The sequence below is a fragment of the Opisthocomus hoazin genome, chromosome 27, assembly GCF_030867145.1.
Source record: "Opisthocomus hoazin isolate bOpiHoa1 chromosome 27, bOpiHoa1.hap1, whole genome shotgun sequence".
NCBI lineage: Eukaryota > Metazoa > Chordata > Aves > Opisthocomiformes > Opisthocomidae > Opisthocomus > Opisthocomus hoazin.
Genome location: NC_134440.1, coordinates 5,488,839 through 5,510,956, shown reverse-complemented (window position 1 = coordinate 5,510,956; position 22,118 = coordinate 5,488,839). Strand labels below are relative to the sequence as shown.

The 22,118-nt window shown below is 47.2% G+C and overlaps 2 protein-coding genes across 3 annotated transcripts in view; one reads left to right on the top strand and one right to left on the bottom strand.

Annotated features, from left to right (window-relative positions):
- The window catches only part of DAPK3 (death associated protein kinase 3), a 183,039-nt gene that overhangs the window by 17,674 nt on the left and 143,247 nt on the right, over positions 1-22,118 (bottom strand). The gene's annotated exons all lie outside the window — the stretch shown is intronic.
- PIAS4 (protein inhibitor of activated STAT 4) lies at positions 171-21,467 on the top strand. 2 transcript variants are annotated; one of them, XM_075444276.1, is made up of 11 exons: positions 171-257; positions 3,555-3,990; positions 9,499-9,583; positions 11,336-11,377; positions 11,792-11,882; positions 12,271-12,399; positions 12,487-12,592; positions 15,857-15,930; positions 16,177-16,253; positions 19,757-19,887; positions 20,779-21,467. In XM_075444276.1, exons 1-11 carry the CDS (start codon positions 231-233, stop codon positions 20,982-20,984), a joined length of 1,404 nt encoding a protein of 467 aa, XP_075300391.1. In that variant the 5' UTR covers positions 171-230; the 3' UTR covers positions 20,985-21,467. The 2 variants fall into 2 exon arrangements, with proteins under 2 accessions (XP_075300391.1, XP_075300390.1); XM_075444275.1 differs by having other exon boundaries at positions 16,093-16,253.

Genomic DNA, 22,118 nt, shown 5'->3' with positions numbered 1-22,118 from the left:
GCCGACGACCCCTCCCCGGTTCGCAGGGCGCTGTCCCTTTAAGCCACTCGGGAAGGCGGGGCCGGGTGGGGCGGGGCCACTGCGCCTGCGCGGCGCGGCCGCGGCCCGCGAGGAGAAGAGCGCGCGCGCGGATTGGGCGGCGCACGCCCCCTTCTCGCGGCCCCTCCTCCGCCCGCGGGCGTCACGTGACTCGGCGGCGGCTCCCGGCGCGGTGGACGCTGGAGGCCAAGATGGCGGCGGAGCTGGTGGAGGCGAAAGTGAGTGAGCTGTGCCCCCGCCCCGCCGGCGGGCCCGGGGCCTGGGCCGGGTTGGGTTGGGCAGGGCCGGGCGGCTCCCGGCGGGGGGACCGCGAGCGGTCGGCACGGGCTCGGCCCTGGCCCCGGCCCCGAGAGCCGGGGGGGCGGCGCCCCGGGACCGCCCCCCCCCCCCCCCCTTTTTACCTCAGGGACTGCCCCGCCCCGGCCTCCGGGCCCGGTCGCAGCCCCCTGCCGGACCCCGGGCCTGGTGCGGCCCAGTCGCAGCCCCCGGGAGCCGCCCACCCCCGGGCCGGGCCCCGGCCACCCCCGCAGTTAATTCCCAGTGATTAATTAGCACAGGTGGCTTTCCCCCGCCGCCCGGGCGAGCTCCTTCCCTTGCTCCCCGGGCCCCTCGCCACCTTTCCGCGGAGCCCCGGGCCGGTCGTGCCTGGCTGCCCCTCCGCAGCCTGGCCCGGGGTCCCTGGCCGGTTTGGGGGCGCGGCGGGCGGGGCGCGGAGCGGAGCTGTCCAGCCAGGCCCGGCGGCCGGGGGGCTCCGGAGGCCCCGCGGGAGGCCCCGGCCCGGCTTTGCCCGTTTGGCCGTGACTGGAGGGGGGGTGAGCACTGCCCGGCGCTGGGGCAAAGCACCCGGTTCTCCATGGTGGGGGGGTCTGGGGCAGCCCCCGAGGCTCCTCCACAGTGGGGTGAGGTGAAATGTCTTCCCAACAAGCGTGCCTGAAGTTGTGTTGTGTTTCTGAGGTGTCTTGTGCACCCCGTCGGGCCTGCTGGGGGAAAAGGCCCCTGCTCTGCTGTGGGTTTCTTCTTTTCCCTCTGGGTCCCTGTTTGCTGGCACCTCTCTGGCAGCTGGGAGTTCTCCATGTCACGCTGTCGGTGTGTGGCAGCGCAGAGGACCGGCCGGCAGCACTTGAGGGGGCTTCACCCCATAACGTCGTGGGCAAGCCGGCGCTGAGAGTGCTTACAGAGCAACACCGGCGGATGGAAAGTGTTGAGCACCTGTGGGATCAGTTTATCAGTGAGGATGTGGCTTAGGTGGCTGCAAAAATAAGATCTGAAGAGGCTTGTTTTAGGAGGCATTGCCCTCTCCCTGCTCTTGGGCCCCTCTCAGTGTTGTGAGCTGAGCCCAGGACTCCAGAGGAGAAGTGCTTCCAAGGCATCTTGGCTGCCCCCATAGCAGGTGTTTGATGGGCTCCTTGCTGCTCGTGTGCAAGGCTTCCTCGGGGTAGGAATAGACTTCAGGGTTAACGATCTTAGTAGTTAATGTGATCTCTCTACCGCTCACATTATCATGCAGGTCCAAGCTTCAGTGGCAGGTTTTCTTTGTCTGAAGCTTGTTCTTCTGTTATTGCTTAAATCTGGTCATCCTTCTGGATCTTAAATTCTACTGTATATAAACTGCAGAAGAATATGAATTCAAACTCTGCTTTACGCACCGAAAGTCCCAAGTGACTGGTGGTGTAGGAGCAGTGGGTGTGGGAATACCTATCTGCTGTGCTCCTGTGACTTCCCTGGTACCACACTGTTGAAGTATTTATATTGCCTTGACATACTTATCTTTATAAATATGCTGTTTATTCTCAAAGTGCTTCAGAGAGGACAATGCGCTCTCCATTATGGAGAGAACTGAGGCACACACAAACTAGATTTGTGCAAGATTGCACAGGAGGTATCTAGTGAAGCAGTGACATGAATCCAGATCTTTTGAATCCTGACTTTCTGGCAATTAAACATCCTTTCTCTCATCTTTAAAGTTATCTGCCTTTCTTTCCTCTCATCAAAGGTATTTTGGGACGCGTCATGACTGCCAAAACTTTTAACTGCCACCAATAACATTTCTGTAGCATCTTTTGGGCTACTAGATTAAATGACAGATTTCATGAAAACTAAGAAAATAAAACAGCATTTTCTCTATCGTCTAATTCCCACACATGCAAAAGCATCTGTTAAATGTTTGTGGAGTCAGTAGTAGCTTTCTCAATTCGAAATAAAGAAATAAATCCATAGCTGTTTTATTCCAGGAGATTACAACGCTACTGTTAACTTCCATAGAAATCTGACTGTTACGCCACCTTTTTTTTTTTATTTAATTATTTAATCCAGAAGCAAGAGTGGAGTATAGGTTAGGGAAAAGAGACTTGCTGGGTCTCTGTTTCTGTTTTTTTAGTTGTGGGACAGCTGGGGCTGCTTCTTGAATTCCTGTGTTTTCCACAAACCAGGAAGGATATTGAGCGAATACATTTGGGTACCTGTCAAATATATTTTCAGGGCTGCCTGACTTTTCAAAAACATGTACTTGATAAGCTTGTTTTGCATGTTCGTAATGCTGCTTTGTCATGAGAGAGAGAGCTGAAACGTCAATCGTGCCAGGCTCTAGCAGTAGTTTTAACAAATATTTTCTAGCTTTTAGACTAATCGAAAGTTGGATATAGCATAGTATGGTCTTTGAATCTGCTGACAGTTGCAGGCCTTCTGAGTTTCCACAGCAGCAAGAGAGTAAATTTTTGAAGACAGAGGTAGATTTTTACTGCTTATCAAAACACTGAAATTGATAATACCAGTGCAGCAGCAGCAAAGGCGGCTACTGGCTGTGATCATGGGGGAGTGCTTGGCAAAGCACCCAAACAGTTTGGAGGCATTGTTCTCATAGGAACAGACTGCTCTCTTTAATAGTCTTTTAATATCTTTCCGTGGTCTAAAACGCATTATATGTTTTAAAGATCCTGTGTATGTAGGAAAGATTGTGGAGGGTTTTCATCACGTACAGGTAATATACAGGTGCACTGAAATACAGTACAAAAGGATTGGCGTCCCCAGTTTGCTTAAATGTTGCCTGCCTTCCAGTTCACATTTGTTTTCTTCCTTTGCCTTACACTAATAGCATTTTAGATGGAGTTTTATTGTAGATCTCTCAACCAAAGGTGCCTGGGAAGTTTGGGTGCTTGGAGCCTCTGTGCTAAAAGAGTTGATGTGTGGGGCCTGCTGTTTGGGAGATTTTCCTTTGGGGTCACTCTTGCTTCCAGTCAAACTGTCTTGAGGATGCTGCTTAGCATTTATCACAACTGATTTTGAGTGATTTGACGATTTACCGTGTGTTTCTCTGATTTTGGTGATACTGGAATTGATGGTCTCCTCTGTCTTTGCTGAAACAAGTACCTAAGAAATGGGATGCTAATCAGGAGAATAACAGCTTTGTTATGAAGGATTTTTTTTTATTATTTTGGATTCCAATTATAGAGTATAGTGAGAGCTGACGCTTTGCCTTTTTATAACTGTAAGAATGTTTTTAATTTTTTATCCCCTAGAACATGGTGATGAGTTTCCGAGTCTCAGATCTTCAGATGTTGCTGGGTTTTGTTGGCAGGAGTAAAAGCGGACTTAAACATGAACTAGTCACCAGAGCATTGCAATTGGTCCAATTTGACTGCAGCCCCGAAGTTTTCAAGAAAATTAAGGAGCTCTATGAGACTCGCTATGCCAAAAAGAGCTCTGAAGTCGCGCAGCCTCAGCCGCAGCAGCACCGGTCTCCCGAGGCACTCTCCATACATTCATCGTACGACCGTGGGAGCACCGTTGCTCGGACTTCTATCTCCACTACTAATATTGACTATCCTGCGCTCTATGGGAAATATCTTAACGGACTGGGAAGGTTGCCGCCCAAAGTTGCGAAGCCAGAAGTTCGGCTGGTGAAACTTCCCTTCTACACAACCCTGGACGAACTGTTGAAGCCGACAGAATTAGGTGAGTTTTCAGTATGCTGGTGCATCTAGGATGGGCTCGGTCTGGGAAGGAGAAGTGAACAAGTTCATCAAAAAGGTGACAGGGTTTTCAAGGATCTGTAAGGTCGTGTGACGGAGAAACTGATTAATATGGTGGTGGATGACTTCCTCTCCCCCCTCTTTCCCCTCGTACGTAGAGTTTAGAGAAGAATATTTATATCTTTTTTTTTAACTTGCTATAGAACAGTAATGTGGTCACTTTGAGATGTAATTTGAAAGCTTGTCTTGTATGGCTGTAGCTTTCATATCCTTCGTTGGAAATGCTGCTGTGTTGCACATTGCAGTCCTTTTTTGCTGTGAATCACAATCTGTCTTCTATCTTCATAATTTAGCAGTATATTGACAAAAATTGTGCTGTGTTGGTGTCGCACCTGTGCTAAGCAAGTATACTGGCATACTCTACACTAACGTTATATTTCAGTGCTTAAAATACCTGACCTAAAGCCTCCTGTGGATGAAAGAGGGTGGTACACACATCAAACAGTGTTTCTGGCTTTTTTTTTTGTGGTTGTCACAGTTATTTGTGCTTGATGCCGTGTATTTTAAGGGGCAGCTAGGAAAACTGGAGGAAGTGCTTTTTCCCACCCCGGGGCTAGCAGTCTGATTTTTTCCTTATTTTAATTCTTAGAAACAAAGAGTATTGTCACGGATCTTAAATATAATGTTCTCATAGCGAAGACAGTGTGTACAGAGAAGTATCATTCTAGTCTGCTGAGCCTAGTGCCTCAATGAGGTGATAACAGGCTTCACTAGTAAGTAAACCTAGAACTTGGAAAGTTGGTCTGTCTTTGCTGAAAAAATGTTTGATGTGCATGTGGATTGGAGGAAAAAAAGATACAGGAGGACATGATTGTGCAGGCACAAAAGAAAAAAGGACTAAATCATCAGACTCTATGTAATTTTCCTCTTCATTTGGAGGCATTAGATATGTTAATACTTGATGTGACCATTAAAACAGGTGAGGGGTGACTGCCAATGTAAAGCTAAAACATTTTAAATGCTGTTTGGGGAATGGGTTAGTTCAGTCACAAATGTGGAGTGGCATTTGTTAGTCAGGAACGCAAATGTAGTCTTTTGAAGGAAAACAAATTTTCCAAAAGTGGAAACATCCGGAGAGAGAAAAGCCTGGATATGCTTTGATTAACATATGTTGTTAAAAGTTGATATTAAATTTTCTACATCAGATCAGAACCGAGGTCTCATTAAATTCAGTACCTCACCTCTGTTAGCTGACACCTCCCTCGGGTCACCTTGTTCCCTAAAGCAGATTTGACTCATTTTCCGTTTTGAGGAGTGTTTTCTGCGTAATGGTGGGGGATTGGTGGCGAGTAGCTGGGTATGAACAGATGTTCGCTCTTCATTGTCCCAGTCAGCTGTTCAGAACCTAAAGACATCTTCTAGACACTTGTTTAATTTTCCCAACCTGGCGACCTGCAACTGTAATTCCTTCTGCCTGCACCGATGTGAAAAGAGAAACATTTGTTTCTGTGAACCTGGAGTTATACCTGGAGCAGTTGGGTGCTGAAAGAGCTTTGACATTAAAAGTTATGCTTGTGTAGGGCTCTGCTTAGTGTGGAAGGATGATTAAACAAAGCACTCTGAGGAAGAGTGTTTTCTGTGTGGAAGCTGCACCAGTTCATGCTTTGTTGCCCAGATTTCACATTCTGTGTTTGGACCCAGCATAAGCTCCTTGTCAACTGTAAAAACTCGTAACATGGAAGTACATGAATGAGATTTAAGATCTCGGATCCATTTAAAAACATGTAGCTGCTGTTATAGTTCCCCATTTCTTGAGGCTACAAAAGAGGTATTTTAAGCATATGCCATGGTGGGAGTAGGGGAAGCTTAATTTATATGTTCTGGACTTCAGTTGGAAGCATCTTTCTTAATGACAAGGCTCTCTTGCCTCTTTGAGGTGATTGCCTGGAGATCAAAGGTGAGGTGGGCGATGCCTGGTTTGGTCTGTAGCCAAGCAGATTCCCTGAAGGACTGTCAAATTACTGTTAGACTTGTAGACAAAGGTGGCTTCAGCTAAAAGCAAATAGATTAGGTCCAGTGCTAACCAGCTAATATCTCATATTTGGTAACTGCACACGCACAATTTTAGTCAATTTACTAAGTTTAGCATCTGAGTTACATGCATGAAAACAGCTTCTGCTGCAGCTATCTGATTCGGTCTAAGGATGTCAACATGAAAGAATTCTTCTGAAATCGCTGCAGTTCTCTTGGGTAGATAAGGCTTAAAATTAAGATTGATCCAGATACTTTTTTAGAGGGAATGAATACTAATATCTTTCCTGCATTGTATTTTAAGTAGCTAACAAGCAGGGTAGCTATGTGAGCTCGGTGGTATCTGAGCACCTTGTTGATAAATGTACTTATCCTGTGGCACCTTTTGGGGTAAAAGCAGTGTGAATATAGTTTTTGACGGTAATAGTATACTGTAAAGAATTCTGAATGATGTTTTGTTCCGAATGTGAGCTGTGACAGCCTGTACTCACTGCAGATACTGAGGCTTCTGGTCTTCTCCTGGAGACATGCCAAAGGAGATCTTGCGATGCAGCTGTGGGAGCAGAAGGCCGTGTAGGCTGGGAGCTCCTGCCACTGTCAATGTAAACAGGATTTGTTTGGTTTTGTCCTTTTGATACCACCTGCCTTGCAGCGGTGGTGTTGCTCTTCTGTCATGTGGAAGTAGTAAAGCTGCTGCTCCAGCCCCCTCCTCTGCAGCCAGACTTCGGTCGCTGTAAATGGGGCCACCGATTTTGTGGCAAAGGCAACTGCCTTCCCCTGACTGCAGAGCAAACACCGCTGCGTTGGGCATTCTCCGAGGAATCCCAGAAAAGCACACGCTCGCACTGTTGATGTATCCACCTAAACAAACTGCAGTGTGAGTTAAGATGAGTGCTTCTGCCACTTACAAAAATAAAAAAAGATGCCATTCAGTCAAATTGCCGCATCTCCCCAGGCCCCTGCATGAACACAAATGCTCTTCAGTCTAGTCGGAGTAGTTCCAAAAGCCAAGGAGGAAAAAAACCACCCCTGTGTATTGTATTGTGCCCTGCAGTGGGCTGTTGTGGAGGCGCAGGGATGTGGATGCGAACTTGCAACCAGCTCCTCAGCCCTTCGGAAGCCTCCTGCCAGCAGCTCGGCTCTGGCTGATCTGGCTTTGGGATCTCCAGCCACGGTGATGACAACATGATTTCAGTTTGCTGGGGGGATAGAATTCCTTTAGCGAATTTGACCAAGAAGTATAATAGTGAGGAATGTTGCCTTTAAAAAAAAAAAAAAAAAAGGCAAACAAAAATCCTCTTGGTGCAGGGAAACCCTGAAATTAATGTCGTCCTTATTTTGCATGGCACGGTCTAGCCTGCCAGATCAAGAACTGCAGGGCTTCTCCAAATGGGGAATCCATTGCAATTACGTTGGGCTAGAGTCTTGAATATGGTTTGCCAAGTCCTTTTGGGTTTTGGAAGTTATGTCTTGACTCATTCTGAGGATTGCTGATCGAGCTCAGTCTTAAAAATTCATTTGCTGCTATTGTCAACTGTTAAAATAAATGGATCCCAGCAGCTGCTTTACAAGACAAGGAACTGAGTTCAGTGCAGAGGCATCTATCCTAGAGAAAGAATGAAACTCAGTTAAAGTATTTAGCTTTAGAAAACTAATTTTTTTTCTGGCTGCTCAGCAAAGAAATGAATAGCTGATGAGATACTCTGGAAGTGTACCTCCTGGAGTTTGGGCTGGTTTTCCAGTGTTAAGATTTTGAAGGAGAATTGGGTCTGGATGCAGGTCTCTCTCGGGGCGTTTTTTCTTCCAGTCTTTTGGGGAAAGTTCTCTTGCACTTTACTCTGAGGCATCCAGTTTTGATTGCTGTTGGCAACAAGGTACGCAAGGACACATCCTGAGTCTGTTTAGCAGCCTGCTGTCATCTTGATCTCTGCTTTCAATTCAGCTCTTTTTTGTCCAGGTAACACTGGAGTGCTTTGCGTGACACTCTAGCAGGTTTCCATGAGCGCAGTTGAGAAGGATCCCACGCGTTTTTTTTTCTTTGTAAAGGAAGGGTGAGCTGATATAAATGCAAAACAAAACATGAAGAATGACTCTGTTTTCCTAATTGTGTTTGCTTTGTCTTTGTGTAGCTCAACAATCAGGAGGGCAGTGTGTCTACAGACAGTTATTTAAGCAACAATATTAAAATGGTATTTTTTGTTGTTCTTACTTTCAGGAAGTGGTGAATGGTAACAGTCCTTGTGAAATGCTTTACTTCTTGCGGGTTGTTATGGTCAAGAGACATTTGGATGGAAACTTGAATTAATTTAAAAGTCCATAAAGAGATCTTATTTTTTTTTAATTATTATTTCTGAAAGCCATTTTTGCATTTTTAAAGCTGAATTACCAAGGGGACGTATCCATAGTCAGTGCATTGGATTGTCACCATGTCTTCTATGATCTTAGAGCTGCTGAGGTTTTATCCTTCACTCTTCTTCATAGGATATTCATATCCTTCTTCCATATTATTCATAGACAGTAAAGCGCACTTTCCTACTTCTCAAATTCTGGTATATTGGCTTTGAATAAACTATCAGTTGAAGTGATGCAAAGAAAAACACCAAATTCTTGCTAAAAAGAAAAAAAAAAAAAGAGCTGTTGCATCATTTCCAGTTGTGTTTATCCTGTGACTTTCACCAGCTCAGGGCCTTGACTTCAGTTGGAAACGTGTACGGACAACAAAACTTAGCGTGTTTGAACGTAATAAAAGGTACTAGCAGAAGTTATGACGTAAGTTTTCCCCATCTCAAGCTTGATTTTAACCATGTTAAACGCATTTGATCTTGAAATTATGAATGGATAAAAGGCCAATTAATGCTGGGTTCTCATTTAAGTGTTTCTGGAAGTGGAGTGCTGTAACACCTTACCTGTAAATGCACCCTCAAGGTCATGTGTTTGTAAGTCATGTTTTCTCTTTTACAGCTGTTTTTTTGTGATGCTTTCTTGTTATCTAAGTTATCTTGGTGGTTGTTTCCTTTCTTTTCCAGAATCAGTCTGGTGGCTTCACGCTTTCATGTCATGCATAGATCTCTTCTCATGCTTCTTGGAGTTCTAGTCTCCACACTGTGACACCACTTATGGTTTGTTCTTATATGAACAGGTGATTGTTGGCTAATTGATTATGTGAGGGGAGGAAATATATGGAAAAAGAAAAAAAAAAAAAAAGCAAGTCCAAATCCACTGTGTGCTGTGAGTGTGCTAGCTAGCAAAACAGGCAAGCAAGAAATGAGCAAAGCTGTTGTAGTCAACCGCAGATTTACCAAAATGCATGACAATTGGAGTTCTTGTGCAGCTGTAAGGGAGAAAACAAAACTTAGAAGTAAACATAGCTCAGAATATTAAAAAATCACCTTGTGCTTAGCAGTGTAAGAAGATCTAGATATTATCAGTTTGATGTACAGTCATCTTTTTTCCTTTTCAGTTCCACAGAATAATGAGAAGCTTCAGGAAAGTCCGTGCATTTTTGCATTAACAGCAAGACAAGTGGAGTTGATCAGAAATTCCAGGTACCTCTCATTGTGTATTAACAGTTCAGGAAAACGTAGCTGTATAATTCCTCTGTGTTCTCTCCCTGTGGAAGCTTCTGTTCTCTGCAAGGAAAACACAGTTTGTTTGAGGACTTTAGCAGACAGGCTGCTTCTCATGGAAAGCAAATAGCTTTGGGGGAGGTGGGAGGTACAATTTTACCCATCCAAGTCTCTAAGTTTTACTTCTGCTCCTCTAATCTTGCTTTTGAATAGTCCATGTGGGCAGGAAAACCAGTATGAAATTGTTGATGACCTAAATTCTCTGTTGAGCTAGTGTTGTGAGTATTTGCAGGTTTTTCTTTGCATCAGAAGTTCAAAAGCTATACATGTAACGCTGTTTGCATCTGAAAGAAAGCTTCCTTGTTGTAAAGGATGCTATAGTAACCGCATAAGGAATCATCTTGCACTGATTAGGATTTACCCTGACCTCTGTCATGATGCAACTTTTGATTCAAACAATGAAGCGCCTAAGAGGTGTCAGCGCAGGCAGTAAGGCTTCCTCTTTTGCTGACCTGCTCCCTTGGTCCTTGCTGCCGTGGAAGGACAATGACGTAGAAGAGGTCCTCCAAAACTAAGCGTAAAACCTTTAAATATTTCTCTTCACAGTAAAATCGTACTGTTATCATAGAGTCAGAGAAATCTGATGTTTATTGAATATTCAGTGCTTGATTACTGTTGTGATCCCAGTAGGTCAACAGAAGCAGTGCAGGGGAAGATGTTTGAAGACTTAACAGAAAGGAAATGATATGCCACAGAAGTCTTTAAGGGCGACGAAAGACTACACGTGTTGTAGCTCATTCTTGACACTCTTTTCTCCTGATATTCAGATTTGTGAGAAAACTTACACTCTCAGTAATACAGCTGATATTTCCTAGCAGGGCTTTCGGTGAGAGCCTAGAATGATCACACAGCTCAGGTCCATCTTTTTCCACTGCTTGTGAGTAGTACCCGGATGTGTTCCCCGAAATCGAAAACTGCCCCATCAGCTCCTGTCTGTCAGCTGAACTGAGGCTCCATCCCTTCCGCCCTCAAAATCACAACATTTCTACTAGAACTCTGAATTGGAGTGTGAAACACTTTGAGAGGCAGATCAAGACAAATTTAGGGATCTTGTCTAATGCCTTGTGTCCTGTGCAGAAATTAGAGTATGTTTGACACCTGGCCATAAAGACTCCTAATAAAATATCCTTGTTGTGTGATATGTTGCTTTCCTGATACCAGCTGAAATCCTGTTACGAACAGCCCCCCTAAAGTTAGCAACACTAACAGTTGTTCTGCTGGTGCCGTAGTACTTGGTTCCTTGGCTTGCATGAACAGCTTTAGCTGATTAATTGAGCAAAGAGAGTCTTCAAAGACGACTGTCAGGTAAACCTGACCTTAAAACCCTAGTCTTTGTAAATGCCTACAAATCAGCAAAAGGATGCCAAGGAAATGGATATCTTTCACCCAACACTTTTACAGTTTTGCAAACACACAGAAAGGCTGTAGGATGGTGCATTAGGGGGAAGAAAATTACAGGACCACAGATATTTGCAGAGGGAATTGTACAATTTAAATAAAATTCTGTATAGTAATTCTTTGAAGGTTTATTTAAAAAAAAAAAAAAGACCTAAAACTCAAATCTGGCAAAAGTGACAGCTGATTTTGGTTGTTTTGGGTTTTTTTGTGTGTGGCTTTGGGTTTCTTTTACCTAATTAATCTAAAGTTCCTATTTCTTCTTTAATTTACTAGGGAGTTGCAACCTGGTGTGAGATCGGTTCAGGTTGTGCTAAGGTATGTCTGAGCATGGAGTTGATTTAACATCAGGTGCGGAACAGGGGAGGAGGGAATGCACTACCAAAAAATACTGACTTTCAGTGTGATTTTCATAGCTACAAAGATAACTTACGGCAAGTTTTTCTGTTCACGTGCCTAACGCAAGCATCTTAAACTCTACTTTCTAACCTCTTCCCACATGTACTGCTTGAGTTAGCGCTGCAGTAGAAAACAGCAGTGTGTCAGATTTTGCTGCCCAGGTATCGAACCTGCGTCTGATCTGGGAGGGACGAGCGGAATTGGCTTTGCTTTGGCCAGATGAGGGAGCTTGGGTTGGCGTGGTGGTGGTTGGCCGCTGGTAGCTGCTGATGTGCAGAGAGCTTTCAATGCGCAAACAGCATGGGGATATTGAGACCTGTCCTTTCTTTACAGAATCTGTTACACAGACACTAGTTCTCCTCAGGAGGATCAGTACCCTCCGAACATTGCCGTGAAAGTGAACCATAGTTACTGCTCAGTGCCGGTAAGTCAGCTCAGCCAGGAGGTGTGACATTGCAGCTTTGGAAAGACTTGTGCAAATTAGAAGGAAATTGTTTTCCTGATGAATGCAAAGAAGAAGCCTGAGTATAAAAGTGCACTGCTTAGTTTAAAGCTAATTTTTTAATGGACTAGCTATGTTTTTAATAAACTGTTCTTGCAAAAAGATTCGCTTGATCTGACTGCCCAGCTCCCTTCTAACCCGCTCCTTGAAAACTGTGGGTGAGTAGAATTTAGTGAAGCTGATGAATAGATGTACCCACATAGAAGCATCTTGAGTAAAAAAACAAAACAAAACAAAAAAAACAAAAAAACAACCAAACAAAAAAAAAAAAAAAAACAACAAAAAACCCATATTAATCTTTCTGCCATAGGGTTACTATCCATCAAATAAACCTGGAGTGGAACCTAAAAGGCCGTGTCGTCCCATCAACCTCACCCATCTCATGTACTTGTCTGCAGCGACCAATCGCATCACCGTTACCTGGGGGAATTACGGGAAGGTACGGGCCAGAGGAAATCACGCAGGGCTGCGCAAACGGGTGCAAAAGAGCAGCCTTGCTCATTCTTTCCCTTCCTTCTCTCATTAGAGCTATTCCGTGGGGCTGTACTTAGTGCGGCAGATGACCTCAGCAGAGCTGCTGCAGAGGTTGAAAACCATTGGGATCAAACATCCAGAGCTCTGCAAAGCGCTTGGTGAGTATGTCTGCTTATGAGGTGGCTCGGGGAGGTCCTCTGTATGCCTGTGAGACTGCAGCATTCCTAATAGCCAGGCTGCTAGAAATATGCTTGTGAACAGCTGCCAAGTTTTTACCATTTCTTTCCTCCGGTTATATAAAAACACTTTTTGTTTGAACAGACTTGCTAAGCTGTATGTCAGTCGTGTGAAATTGCCCCAAATCTGTGTGCAAGTGCAGCACTTCTGCAGCGCGTGTTTGTCGTGGCTCTGCAGAAGCTCGGAATCACTTCAGTTGGATTTAGAATTTGTCCCCAGGTCGTATCGTGGTGAGTGCCGCTGAGGGCCAGTGTCGTTCTGACGCGAATGGCTTCATGCCTTCACCTGAGTAATTATGAGCTGATGAACATTACCACAGCACCTCGGCCTTGACCCGCACTATTTCCAAAGGAGATTTCTGGAGCAAGGGATCCTGGTGAAAATGTCCTGCTGCCCCAACCCCTGTGAATCCTAGGGGCTGGCAGTGGGATTTCACCACCAGCACTTTCATATGCGTTGAGAGCTTCAGAGAAGAGATGATCCCGAGAGATGCTTATCCTAGACCACTCAGGTAAATCATCATGGTATGAGGCAAATGCAAAACGTTATTGAAAATGAGGGGAAATTACCTTTTCAAGGCAGAGTCTGACTTGCAGCTCATGAGAGTCTGGAGGATTTCCAGCTATTTAATGGTACTGGAGAGAGCATTCTGACTCTTTAGTTCTGCATGGGAGAACTAACACCATGGATGGTGATGGTCTTTGAAACGTACTATTCAGGTCATGGAGTATAAGAAACAATCTTGAGGATAGGTTGCGGTTCATAGGGGAGGTGCTGCTTTCAGGCATGTCCAGTCTTCAGATGCCTAATGCACATTGTGGGGAGCACTGCTGCTTCAGCCAAACTTTTCATCTTCACGTTAAGTGCAGCGTTTCTGCAGCAGATGCTGAACGCTGCTGTATCTGTGTGCCACATCAAGCAGTGTCCATGACAGTCTTGATTGTATTAGACCACTCTTGACAACCAGTACTCATCTATTGACAGAAGAAATGAAAATTGAGCTTGAGGCTGACTTTTGAGTTGCCCTGAGCTGCAGTGGATCCTGTCATTCTTCTCTGACACTTGCTGAAGCCAGACTCAGCAGTATGTGCTGTTCCCTTCAAAGCCAGCACTGGCAGGATGGCCTCTCAATCCAAGAGTGGCAGGCAGAGGTTCTGGAAGCAGCTTGCTTTTTGTGTTTTCTGCTCGGTAGCAAGTGTGTGCCTCCAGTTCTACTGAGTTAGATAACTAACAGCTTTGGCTGGACTTTGGGGCAGAGATGAGTTGTGTTTGGTGACCTTAAATTTAACCAAATAGGAATGTTGTCTTGTTTCACTTTGGCCTGTTACTGCTTGGAAGTTGTTTGGACTTGTGCTTGCCAGTTCCCGAAGTAGCTTGTAAACTTTGCTTTAATAGCTCTGGTCTGTGCTGCAAATGATTCCATTTCGTGTTCGTTGCAATATCCCTCAGTACTCACTGAAGCTACCCTTTGACTTCGGTTGCATCTCGGGGCTGACTCATCTTCCTTTGCCTATGCTTCTGTTGACTTTAGTATAGGAACATTGTCTGAAAACAGAGATGCTTGCATACAAGGCTGTGGATCCAAAAGCAGTCTTGAAACAGCTTGATTCTAATCAGGAGGTCCTAGAAAATGCCCATTTCTACTTCCCATGAATCATAGTAATTGATGCACAGAGAAAGCTCTTACAAAGAACTTCACAAAAAATTAAGCTTGGATGAGAAGTCTCCTAACGTGAAGAAAACAACACCAAATCTTGTAATCTTGTGGGAATTTCACATCTGAGAAGTCATTCTCTAATTAGAACTGTGTGTTGCAAAACGGCGTGTAGCCTCATTGTCTGGAGACATCTTGTTATGATCTGAAAAGGTCAAAATAAATGGTTGACTTGCTCCAAAGAAAAATGGTGCTGGAAGTGTCAAAGGCCTTTTCAGACAGCAGTGTTAGCAGCAGCTACACTTTAGGAGTTGTGTAGTGGTTTAAAGCTAATTTTCTATGTTGATTCTGCACCTTGATGCCGGACCTGCACATGTGGGACCTACACGTCTGCCGCTCTGTTTTATTTGCCTGCTGCTCCTCTGGGTTTTCCTTTCAGGATGCAGCAGCAGGGGCAGGATTCTCTACCTCCTTTCCTAACATCTGCTTCTTTCCAAGTATACGCTGGATGGCTGCTTGTGACTGTTTTGCATGGCTGCCTTGCTCTTTGAGCTGTCTGCCCTGGTACCTCTGGGTCTGTTTGTGGTTCCTGTGAAACAGTCTGCTGGAATAAATGAGCTGGCCAGCGTATAAGCGGAAGAGTTACAGCCCAGTAGCACTAAGAGGAGGCTTGTTTATTTGATGGGGAAATGCTGGGAGCGGGGTTACTTGTGAATTTGACCCTATCCCATGTTTGCTCACTTCTGGGGGGGACTTTCTCTGAATTTCAAGGAGCAGGGGGAGGCAGTTAACCCTGCCCTATTGCCACTGATCTCGGAAGGGAATAAAATCCATAGTGCTTGTGCTAATGACCAGATAAGCCTAAACCGACTTCATTCCAGAAGTCTTACCATGTGCTAGAGCTCTGTCCATCCTCTCTTTCCCTCCCTGCGGGAAGTCCAGGTATGTGGACCTCAGTCCTGTCCGAGGGGGGACAAAGTTAACTCCCAGTTGACTGCCTTGGAATAATATTAACATAAAAAAGCTGGCCCAGCCTGTAGTTTGTAAATAAGAAGCGGAAGGGTTGCTGAGAGAGCATTAACAGTGTAGCTAGCAGATAGCGTGCAGACAGTTGCCCTCATTCCAACACCTAAGTCCACTTGGTCTCCTTCATTTGCTCTGCCTGGATGCGAGGCAGCAGTTGCTGTTTGGCTGGGAGACCTGGGTTGTTGGAAAGGGGAATCTGTAAGAAAACGTGAGCTTCCTCAGCCAGTAAATACTGCAGCTGACCTGCAGACCATGAACTGCCTCATCATGCACAAGGCTTTTGGCGAGCCAAGCAGCCTCTCTACTGAGCTCTGCAGGTTGCGCAAGCCAGGTCCAATCCAACAGCTTTCTGCTCCTGCGTCCTCTGTCCCTGACTGGCAGAGGTTGTCATCTGTGGGGGAAATGGCTCGTACGCAGCCAGTGAGCTGCTTGACCTGTGCTGCATGTTGTTTCCGATGTTGAAGTTTGCATCTGTTAAACTTTGTGCTCTCTACTCTTATTGCAGTAAAAGAGAAGCTGCGCTTGGATCCAGACAGTGAAATTGCTACTACAGGTGTTCGTGTCTCTCTTATCTGTCCGGTAAGTCTTTGCTATTTATTTTAGTCCTTTTTCTGTCAAGAAATCCTGTTCTACTGCCAGCCCAGCTTTGCAGGCTACTGAGCCTTTTTGCGTAGGAGGAGAACTGCCTGATGATAGCTTGGGTGGGTTTCATCGCTGATCTTCTGCTCTCTGGTTCAACAGCTAGTGAAGATGCGGCTGTCTGTCCCGTGCCGGGCGGAGACCTGTGCACATCTGCAATGCTTTGATGCAGTCTTCTACCTACAGATGAATGAGAAAAAGCCCACATGGATGTGCCCTGTGTGTGACAAACCAGCACCCTATGACCAGCTAATAATCGATGGGTGAGTACGTACACTGCTCTGTCCTCATCCCCTTTCTTTTCTTCGCTGGGTGTGGCATCTTGGCTTTTGCTCTGTGCATCTGATTGAAGTTCACCTCGAAACAAAGTTGGAAGCTTATTCTGCGGGTGCGTAATATTCTGACTTAATTGTCTTGGTGTGTTAGAGCAAGGCTGGACTGTCTGCTGTTCTGAATTTGTGCATTACACGGAAGCGTTTTGAGAATCAAGCGTTTGCTGCCTCACTCTTTTCATCAGGCTGATGAACCCACACAACTAGCCGCCTTGGTTGACGGCTGTCATGCTGCATGCAATAAACCACCTGATAAGATGATTTTTGACAGGAAATATCTTCCTGTTGTCTTGTCAGTGTGAGGTGCTCATCAGCTCACAAGCAATTCTTGGCATGCTGTAAATTTGATTGGGGGATCTTCTCTGCCAGCTATTAAACAGAACGTCCTGTCCTCAAGAGAGGTACAAATGCAGTATTGGGAAAGACTTTTGTACGGTTTGTGTGACCGTTACAGTACAATTTCTGTGGCCATTGTGAATATCTTGGTGTCGGGGATGGGAAGGATGCCTTGGTAGGAACTGTTTCTGTGTTTTGCATGCCTGTAGGGGGGAAAAAAAGCAGGAGATTCAGCTGCACTGGAGGGACAGAATTAAAGTGCGTTGGATACCTTGTCCAGGCTGGAGGCTTTGTGGCTCTACCCGTGCTCCCAGGGCCTCCCGCCTTGGTTCCTCTGTGGACACCCAGTGGTGGTTGAACCCTGGAAGCAAGACCTCGGGGTGCTCAGTTGCCCCCGGGGGCTCCCGGCTGGGGGTCACCAGTGTTCTTGGTGAGGGAGGGGGCAGCAGGGCACTTGTCAGGCAATGGGGTATGCTGGGAGGGAACTGGCTTTTGCTACAGCGCTTCTAGAGCGGGTTTGTGAAGGGCAGACTTGCAAAGTTTTGTCCCAGCCATGTGTTTGGGTCTGGCTGCCCTCCTGGGGCTGCTGCCTTCCCCGTGGTGGCCGGAAGGACAGAGCCACACCGGCATCCCCATTCTCGGTGTTCCCAGCGAGGCAGCCCCTGTCTCCTCTGCACAAGGGATGTTGTCTTTCTGCTGTCCCATTTTCAATGTGGCATAGTTGAAGTAGTGCTGTAAAAGCACACGAGAGAATTAAAGCAAAGTCAATTCCAAACAGCCTGTGGAGAAGGATGAGGCAAGAAATGCATGCCCCGAGCCCTGCCAAGACTTCTCCGGATGTGAACTGAGGAAAGGTTGCTTTAGACATGGCATTCAACTTGTTGCCTGGTCTTCAGTCTGTATGGGAATGGTGTTTCCCCTCTGGACTAGAGTTAGTTTGCTCTGTCTTTCTACCAAAGAGAAGAGCAGAGGCCTCACCATAAGCTGGGAGAGCTGGGGTGCTGCCATTCAGCAGTGTGCGAACACTTTGGAGGTGATGCTCATATAGCTGAGTGAGGTTTGATACTGGAAAGCGTAAAAATGCGGTTGTGTGTGGAGAGGACTACTCTAAAAAACAGGATATCTCCCTCTCCTTGTCGCAGACCTGGCAGACAGACCTATGTGCAGACTGCAGACTGAGCTAGGCTGACAGCGGGGGCCACCTCAGGCGAGCCGGAAAGCTGGCAGCGATGCTTGTCAGCTCCAGAAATATGAATTCCAGAGGCTGTCTCTAGAGAAGAGCACAATAGATTGCCTGGCTTTTGTCCAAGAGTAAAGGAAGCAACAAGGAGTGATTTAATGCCAACAGTGGTCTCCACCCACCCTCCAGATGAAGCTTTGTTGCCTCAAAATGCAGGGAGCCTGTTCTGTGGGCTGGGACCACTGACTCCGTAGAGGTGCTAGCCAAGCCGAGAGCAACCCTGAGGACTGGTGGAGCAAGATGCATGGTTCTTGGCTTCTGGAAAATGATCTCCACCCTCATGGCTTGTATAATTGGCCTCTAACGCAGATTCCCTCAAAAGTAGGGAGAGCTTAGAGGGAAATAGTTCAGGTGCATCCAGCTCCCTTGGCACAGAGGCAGTGAAGTGAGCAGACGAGTCTCTGCCTGGGTGGTAGATTCCCAGGGCTGGGCTGATAATGTTCTGAGCACTGCTGTGTTTGTAGGTGCTGATTTGATCCAGGAGCTGTGGCTTTTTAGACAGTCTGAAGCAGCCTAGGCATAGATAACCTGTTTGCTTTGTCCTCTGGCCAACACCGACAGGAAAATCCAGTTCCTTTGAGATCTCTAACAAGGCTGCTGAGGCTGAAGGGGAAGGTACGAGGGGTTGGATTGTGGAACCTCCACAGGTCAGCAATGCCACATGTCCCTCCTGGACAAGGCGGAGGAGGTCGTCACCGGTGAAGGCTCAGCAGATTTCTTTGTCCCTGCTCTGCAGTGCTCAAGCCTGGGTTTCGGTGCTGGTTCTGTTGGATGAAGGTAGTCCACAGACCTCCCTGAAAGTAAGCTGGAGGGAGCCTGGCAGTCACAGCTGGAAGTTGTGAGTGGAGGAAGGGGCGTAGGCTCCTGAGGAGGCTGTTGGTTGGTCGAGTCCAAGATCTTCTGGGCCTTGTCAGCTTTTTTGGGATTGCAGCCTCGGTGGTTGCTCTGCTGGATGACAGGACCGTCTGTGGAAACACGTTTCCTACTTGAGCTGGGAGAAAGCAGAAGCTTTCTCCCACCAGTGTGCCACAAATAGTTTTCTTGAGCTTGTAAGATTTTTGCTGTGGGTTCTCCTTTGTACTGAAGGCAAACGTTCAAATCCAGAAGTGAGTAGGGCCTCGCAGAACAGTGGTTCCAACACTGTGTCCAAATAAACATCCCGGGCAAATGGTGGGATGTATCAGAACAAAGCAAGGAGCCAGTCCCTGAGGCACGATGAGCCAGAGTCAGGGCCTTGTTCTGGTTAGTGTCTCTGCAATGAGAGTCGGCTGGGGTAGAGGTATCTACACTGGGTCCGTTTTCACTGGTGAGCATGGTGGGGTTTTTCTTTCTGTTGAAGGAGGCTGCATATATTGTTTGGGCGACTACTGTGGAGGCTTTGGGGACACAAAAATAGGAAGGAAGTGCAGTGCTGCTTTTTGGATTTCTTATTTCATAATGTAATAGGCTGTTTTGTCCTTCACTAATGCCGTGGTGTGAATGTACCTGCACCAGCCCTGACGCAGCTCTAGATGGGGCATCAGACGTCTGTCTGGAAGCGGTACCACAGACTTGGGAAACTGGGTGAAGAGGCAAGACTGTCTTCTAATTGCGCATAATTAGAACGTTAGTTCATGGTTTAGGTACGTTGTCAGAATGGACTGGGATGGTCTGCACTGTCAGAACCTGTACTTCTTTTACGGGAACTAAAACAAGGCCTTGACTGCAAGGGCTCTCTGTTTGGCAGTCTTCTGCTAACACCAAACTTCTGTTAAATTTAGGGCTGTGTAAGGTGAAGATCCAGGTTGATGGCCCGTCACTAAATGCATCCTGCTGATTGCCTCGAGCTTAATAGATGGCATCTTTTTCTCTTCTCCAGGCTGCTGTCAAAGATCCTGACGGAATGTGAAGATGCGGATGAAATAGAGTACCTGGTGGATGGCTCCTGGTGTCCCATCCGAGCTGAGAAGGAGCGGAGCTGCAGCCCTCAGTGTCCAATATTAGTTCTAGGTGAGTATCTCTGGGGCTAAAGACTTCAAATTACTGTAGGAAATGTGCACAAATTGCAAAACCAGAGTTCCCCAGCTGCCTTGGGAAGAGCTGTGTGATACCCCAGCGCGAGTTTGGCTCTTGGAGAGCTCCCTGTGGATGGCCCCTTCGTTTTCAGCCTCTCCAGAAGCAGCCAGCACTGCCAGGGCGCGTCGCACCCCTGCGGAGGAGGGCCCGGCCCAGACAGGGTTATTCAGCAAGGCTGCGTTGTTGCCGGAATGGCGTCGAACAAGTTCGTCGGTGGATGCATCTGTGCAGCGACCCCTGAAATGTCATCAGCAAGACCAGCCCAGAACAGCACTGTACATTTTTTTTTGTGGGGAAAAGAGGATTTTTGACTAGAAGGGCTGTCTGGGCAGCCCGCACGAGACCAGGTCTCTCTGGCAGCGGTGGTGTCCGCTGATGGGGTTGGTGGTGCAGCTCTGTAGCTTCTTGCTTTGGCCGAGCCAGTTCCTGGTTCTCGGGCAGAGGCCGTTGGGCCCTGTGGCAACTCCTGACCCTGGAGAGCACGTCAGGTTTGTGGCATCGGCTCTGTTTTTAGGCAGCTGCTGGAATGGAATTTTTCATGCACCCGTTTGCCTTTTACACTGGACCTTCGGCACCGTGTCTTTCCCACGGGTGGTCGAACACTGGAACAGGCGTCCTCAAGAGGCAGTCGATGCCCCAAGTCTGTCAGTGTTTGAGAGGCGTTGGACAATGCCCTTGAGAACCTGCTGGACCTTCTGGCCAGGTCCCCTCCAGCTGAAATATCCTGTTTCACACAGCCGTGAGAGATCAAGAGTGTCGGAGCATCCCCTGCGCTGGGCGTTGAAGTGTCTTAATGAATCCTCTCTCTTCCCCCACCTCTTTCAGGTTCTTCAGATGTGAACGGGCTGTTGCCCACTCCGAACGGTAACGGTGAGAACGGCAAGGCCACTGCTGACGTTGTGGATTTAACACTGGACAGCTCATCATCGGAGGAAGAGGAGGAGGAAGATGAGGAAGAAGATGACGATGATGAGGGACCCCAACCAAAACGACGCTGCTCTTATGAGAAAGGTTTAGTTTCTGCCTGCTGACTGCGGAAGCAGCTCTGAATCTCAGAACGGACAGACTTGAATACTCTGGTGCTTATTAAACTGGAGGAGGGGGAGAAAGTCCTCTCCCACCTCATCTCCCTCCCTCCCTGATCTCCTTTGACTTTCCTATTCCAAATTAATCATTAAAACGAGAGAAAAAGAGAAAACAAACAAACAAAACAAGCAAACCACAAACAAAATACAAACCATTGAGCTGCTTCTTGGTTGGGAAACTACCCCACTCTAAGCCTGACCCTGAACTGGAGTCTGAAGTAAGGAAAGTGTCTTAAGCCAGGCGGGCAGAATCGGCAGCGCTGGGCTCTGCTGCCCTGCACCAGGACGGGGGGATGGGTGGAGTTCCCCTGCAGATCTGCCGGGCATCCGGCTCCCGTGCATCTCCAAAGCTGTGTGCATTTTTATTGTCTTGTTAAATAACCATTCCTTAATTAATCTACAGTTTTTTTGCTGGACGTGTGAGTCCGGGGCGGGGAGGGCGGGGGGAGCGGGGCAAGGGGCGGGGGGTGAGGGAGGTTTGTATAAACCCAGCAAGCATAGAGGGGATTTTTAGGGCTGGGGCTGGGGGGCACGGGGTGAGAGGGAAGAGACGTATGATTGGAATCGCACTGTTCTAGCTAGGAGCTCCAGCAGCTCTGCACCTCATGTAAAGAGACACGGCTTGAACCTTTTAACCTAACCCGAAGGTAACGTAGAAATTGTGCGTAGTGAATCGTTTTAGTTGAGCAGAAGCCATGGGGAGGGTGGGGAGGGCTCGAACCACAAATCTGTTGTATTTTTGAAGTGCAATAACTTGGTGTTTTTGAAGACTTAAAAGGGCTGCGCATTCCCTTTTCTTTGAGAAGGCTTTGTGTTCTGGAGGCGGTGGCAGTACCTGCAGGACAGCCGGGCACCTGGCACGGGAGGAGGAGGAGGAGGAGCGGGGTGGGGGCGAGGGATGCTTGGGCCTTCGAGAAAATGCCAGGTGGGGGAATCTCAGTTTCTAGCCAACTACCTCGGTAAACTCCAATTCAGGTTTCTTTCAGTCACGAACCAGCGTGCGGCCCGGCGGCGGCACCGTTGGCAGGGTGTCGAGGACAGAGCCGAGGGACGATGCGTGGAGCCCTGCGACCACGCGTT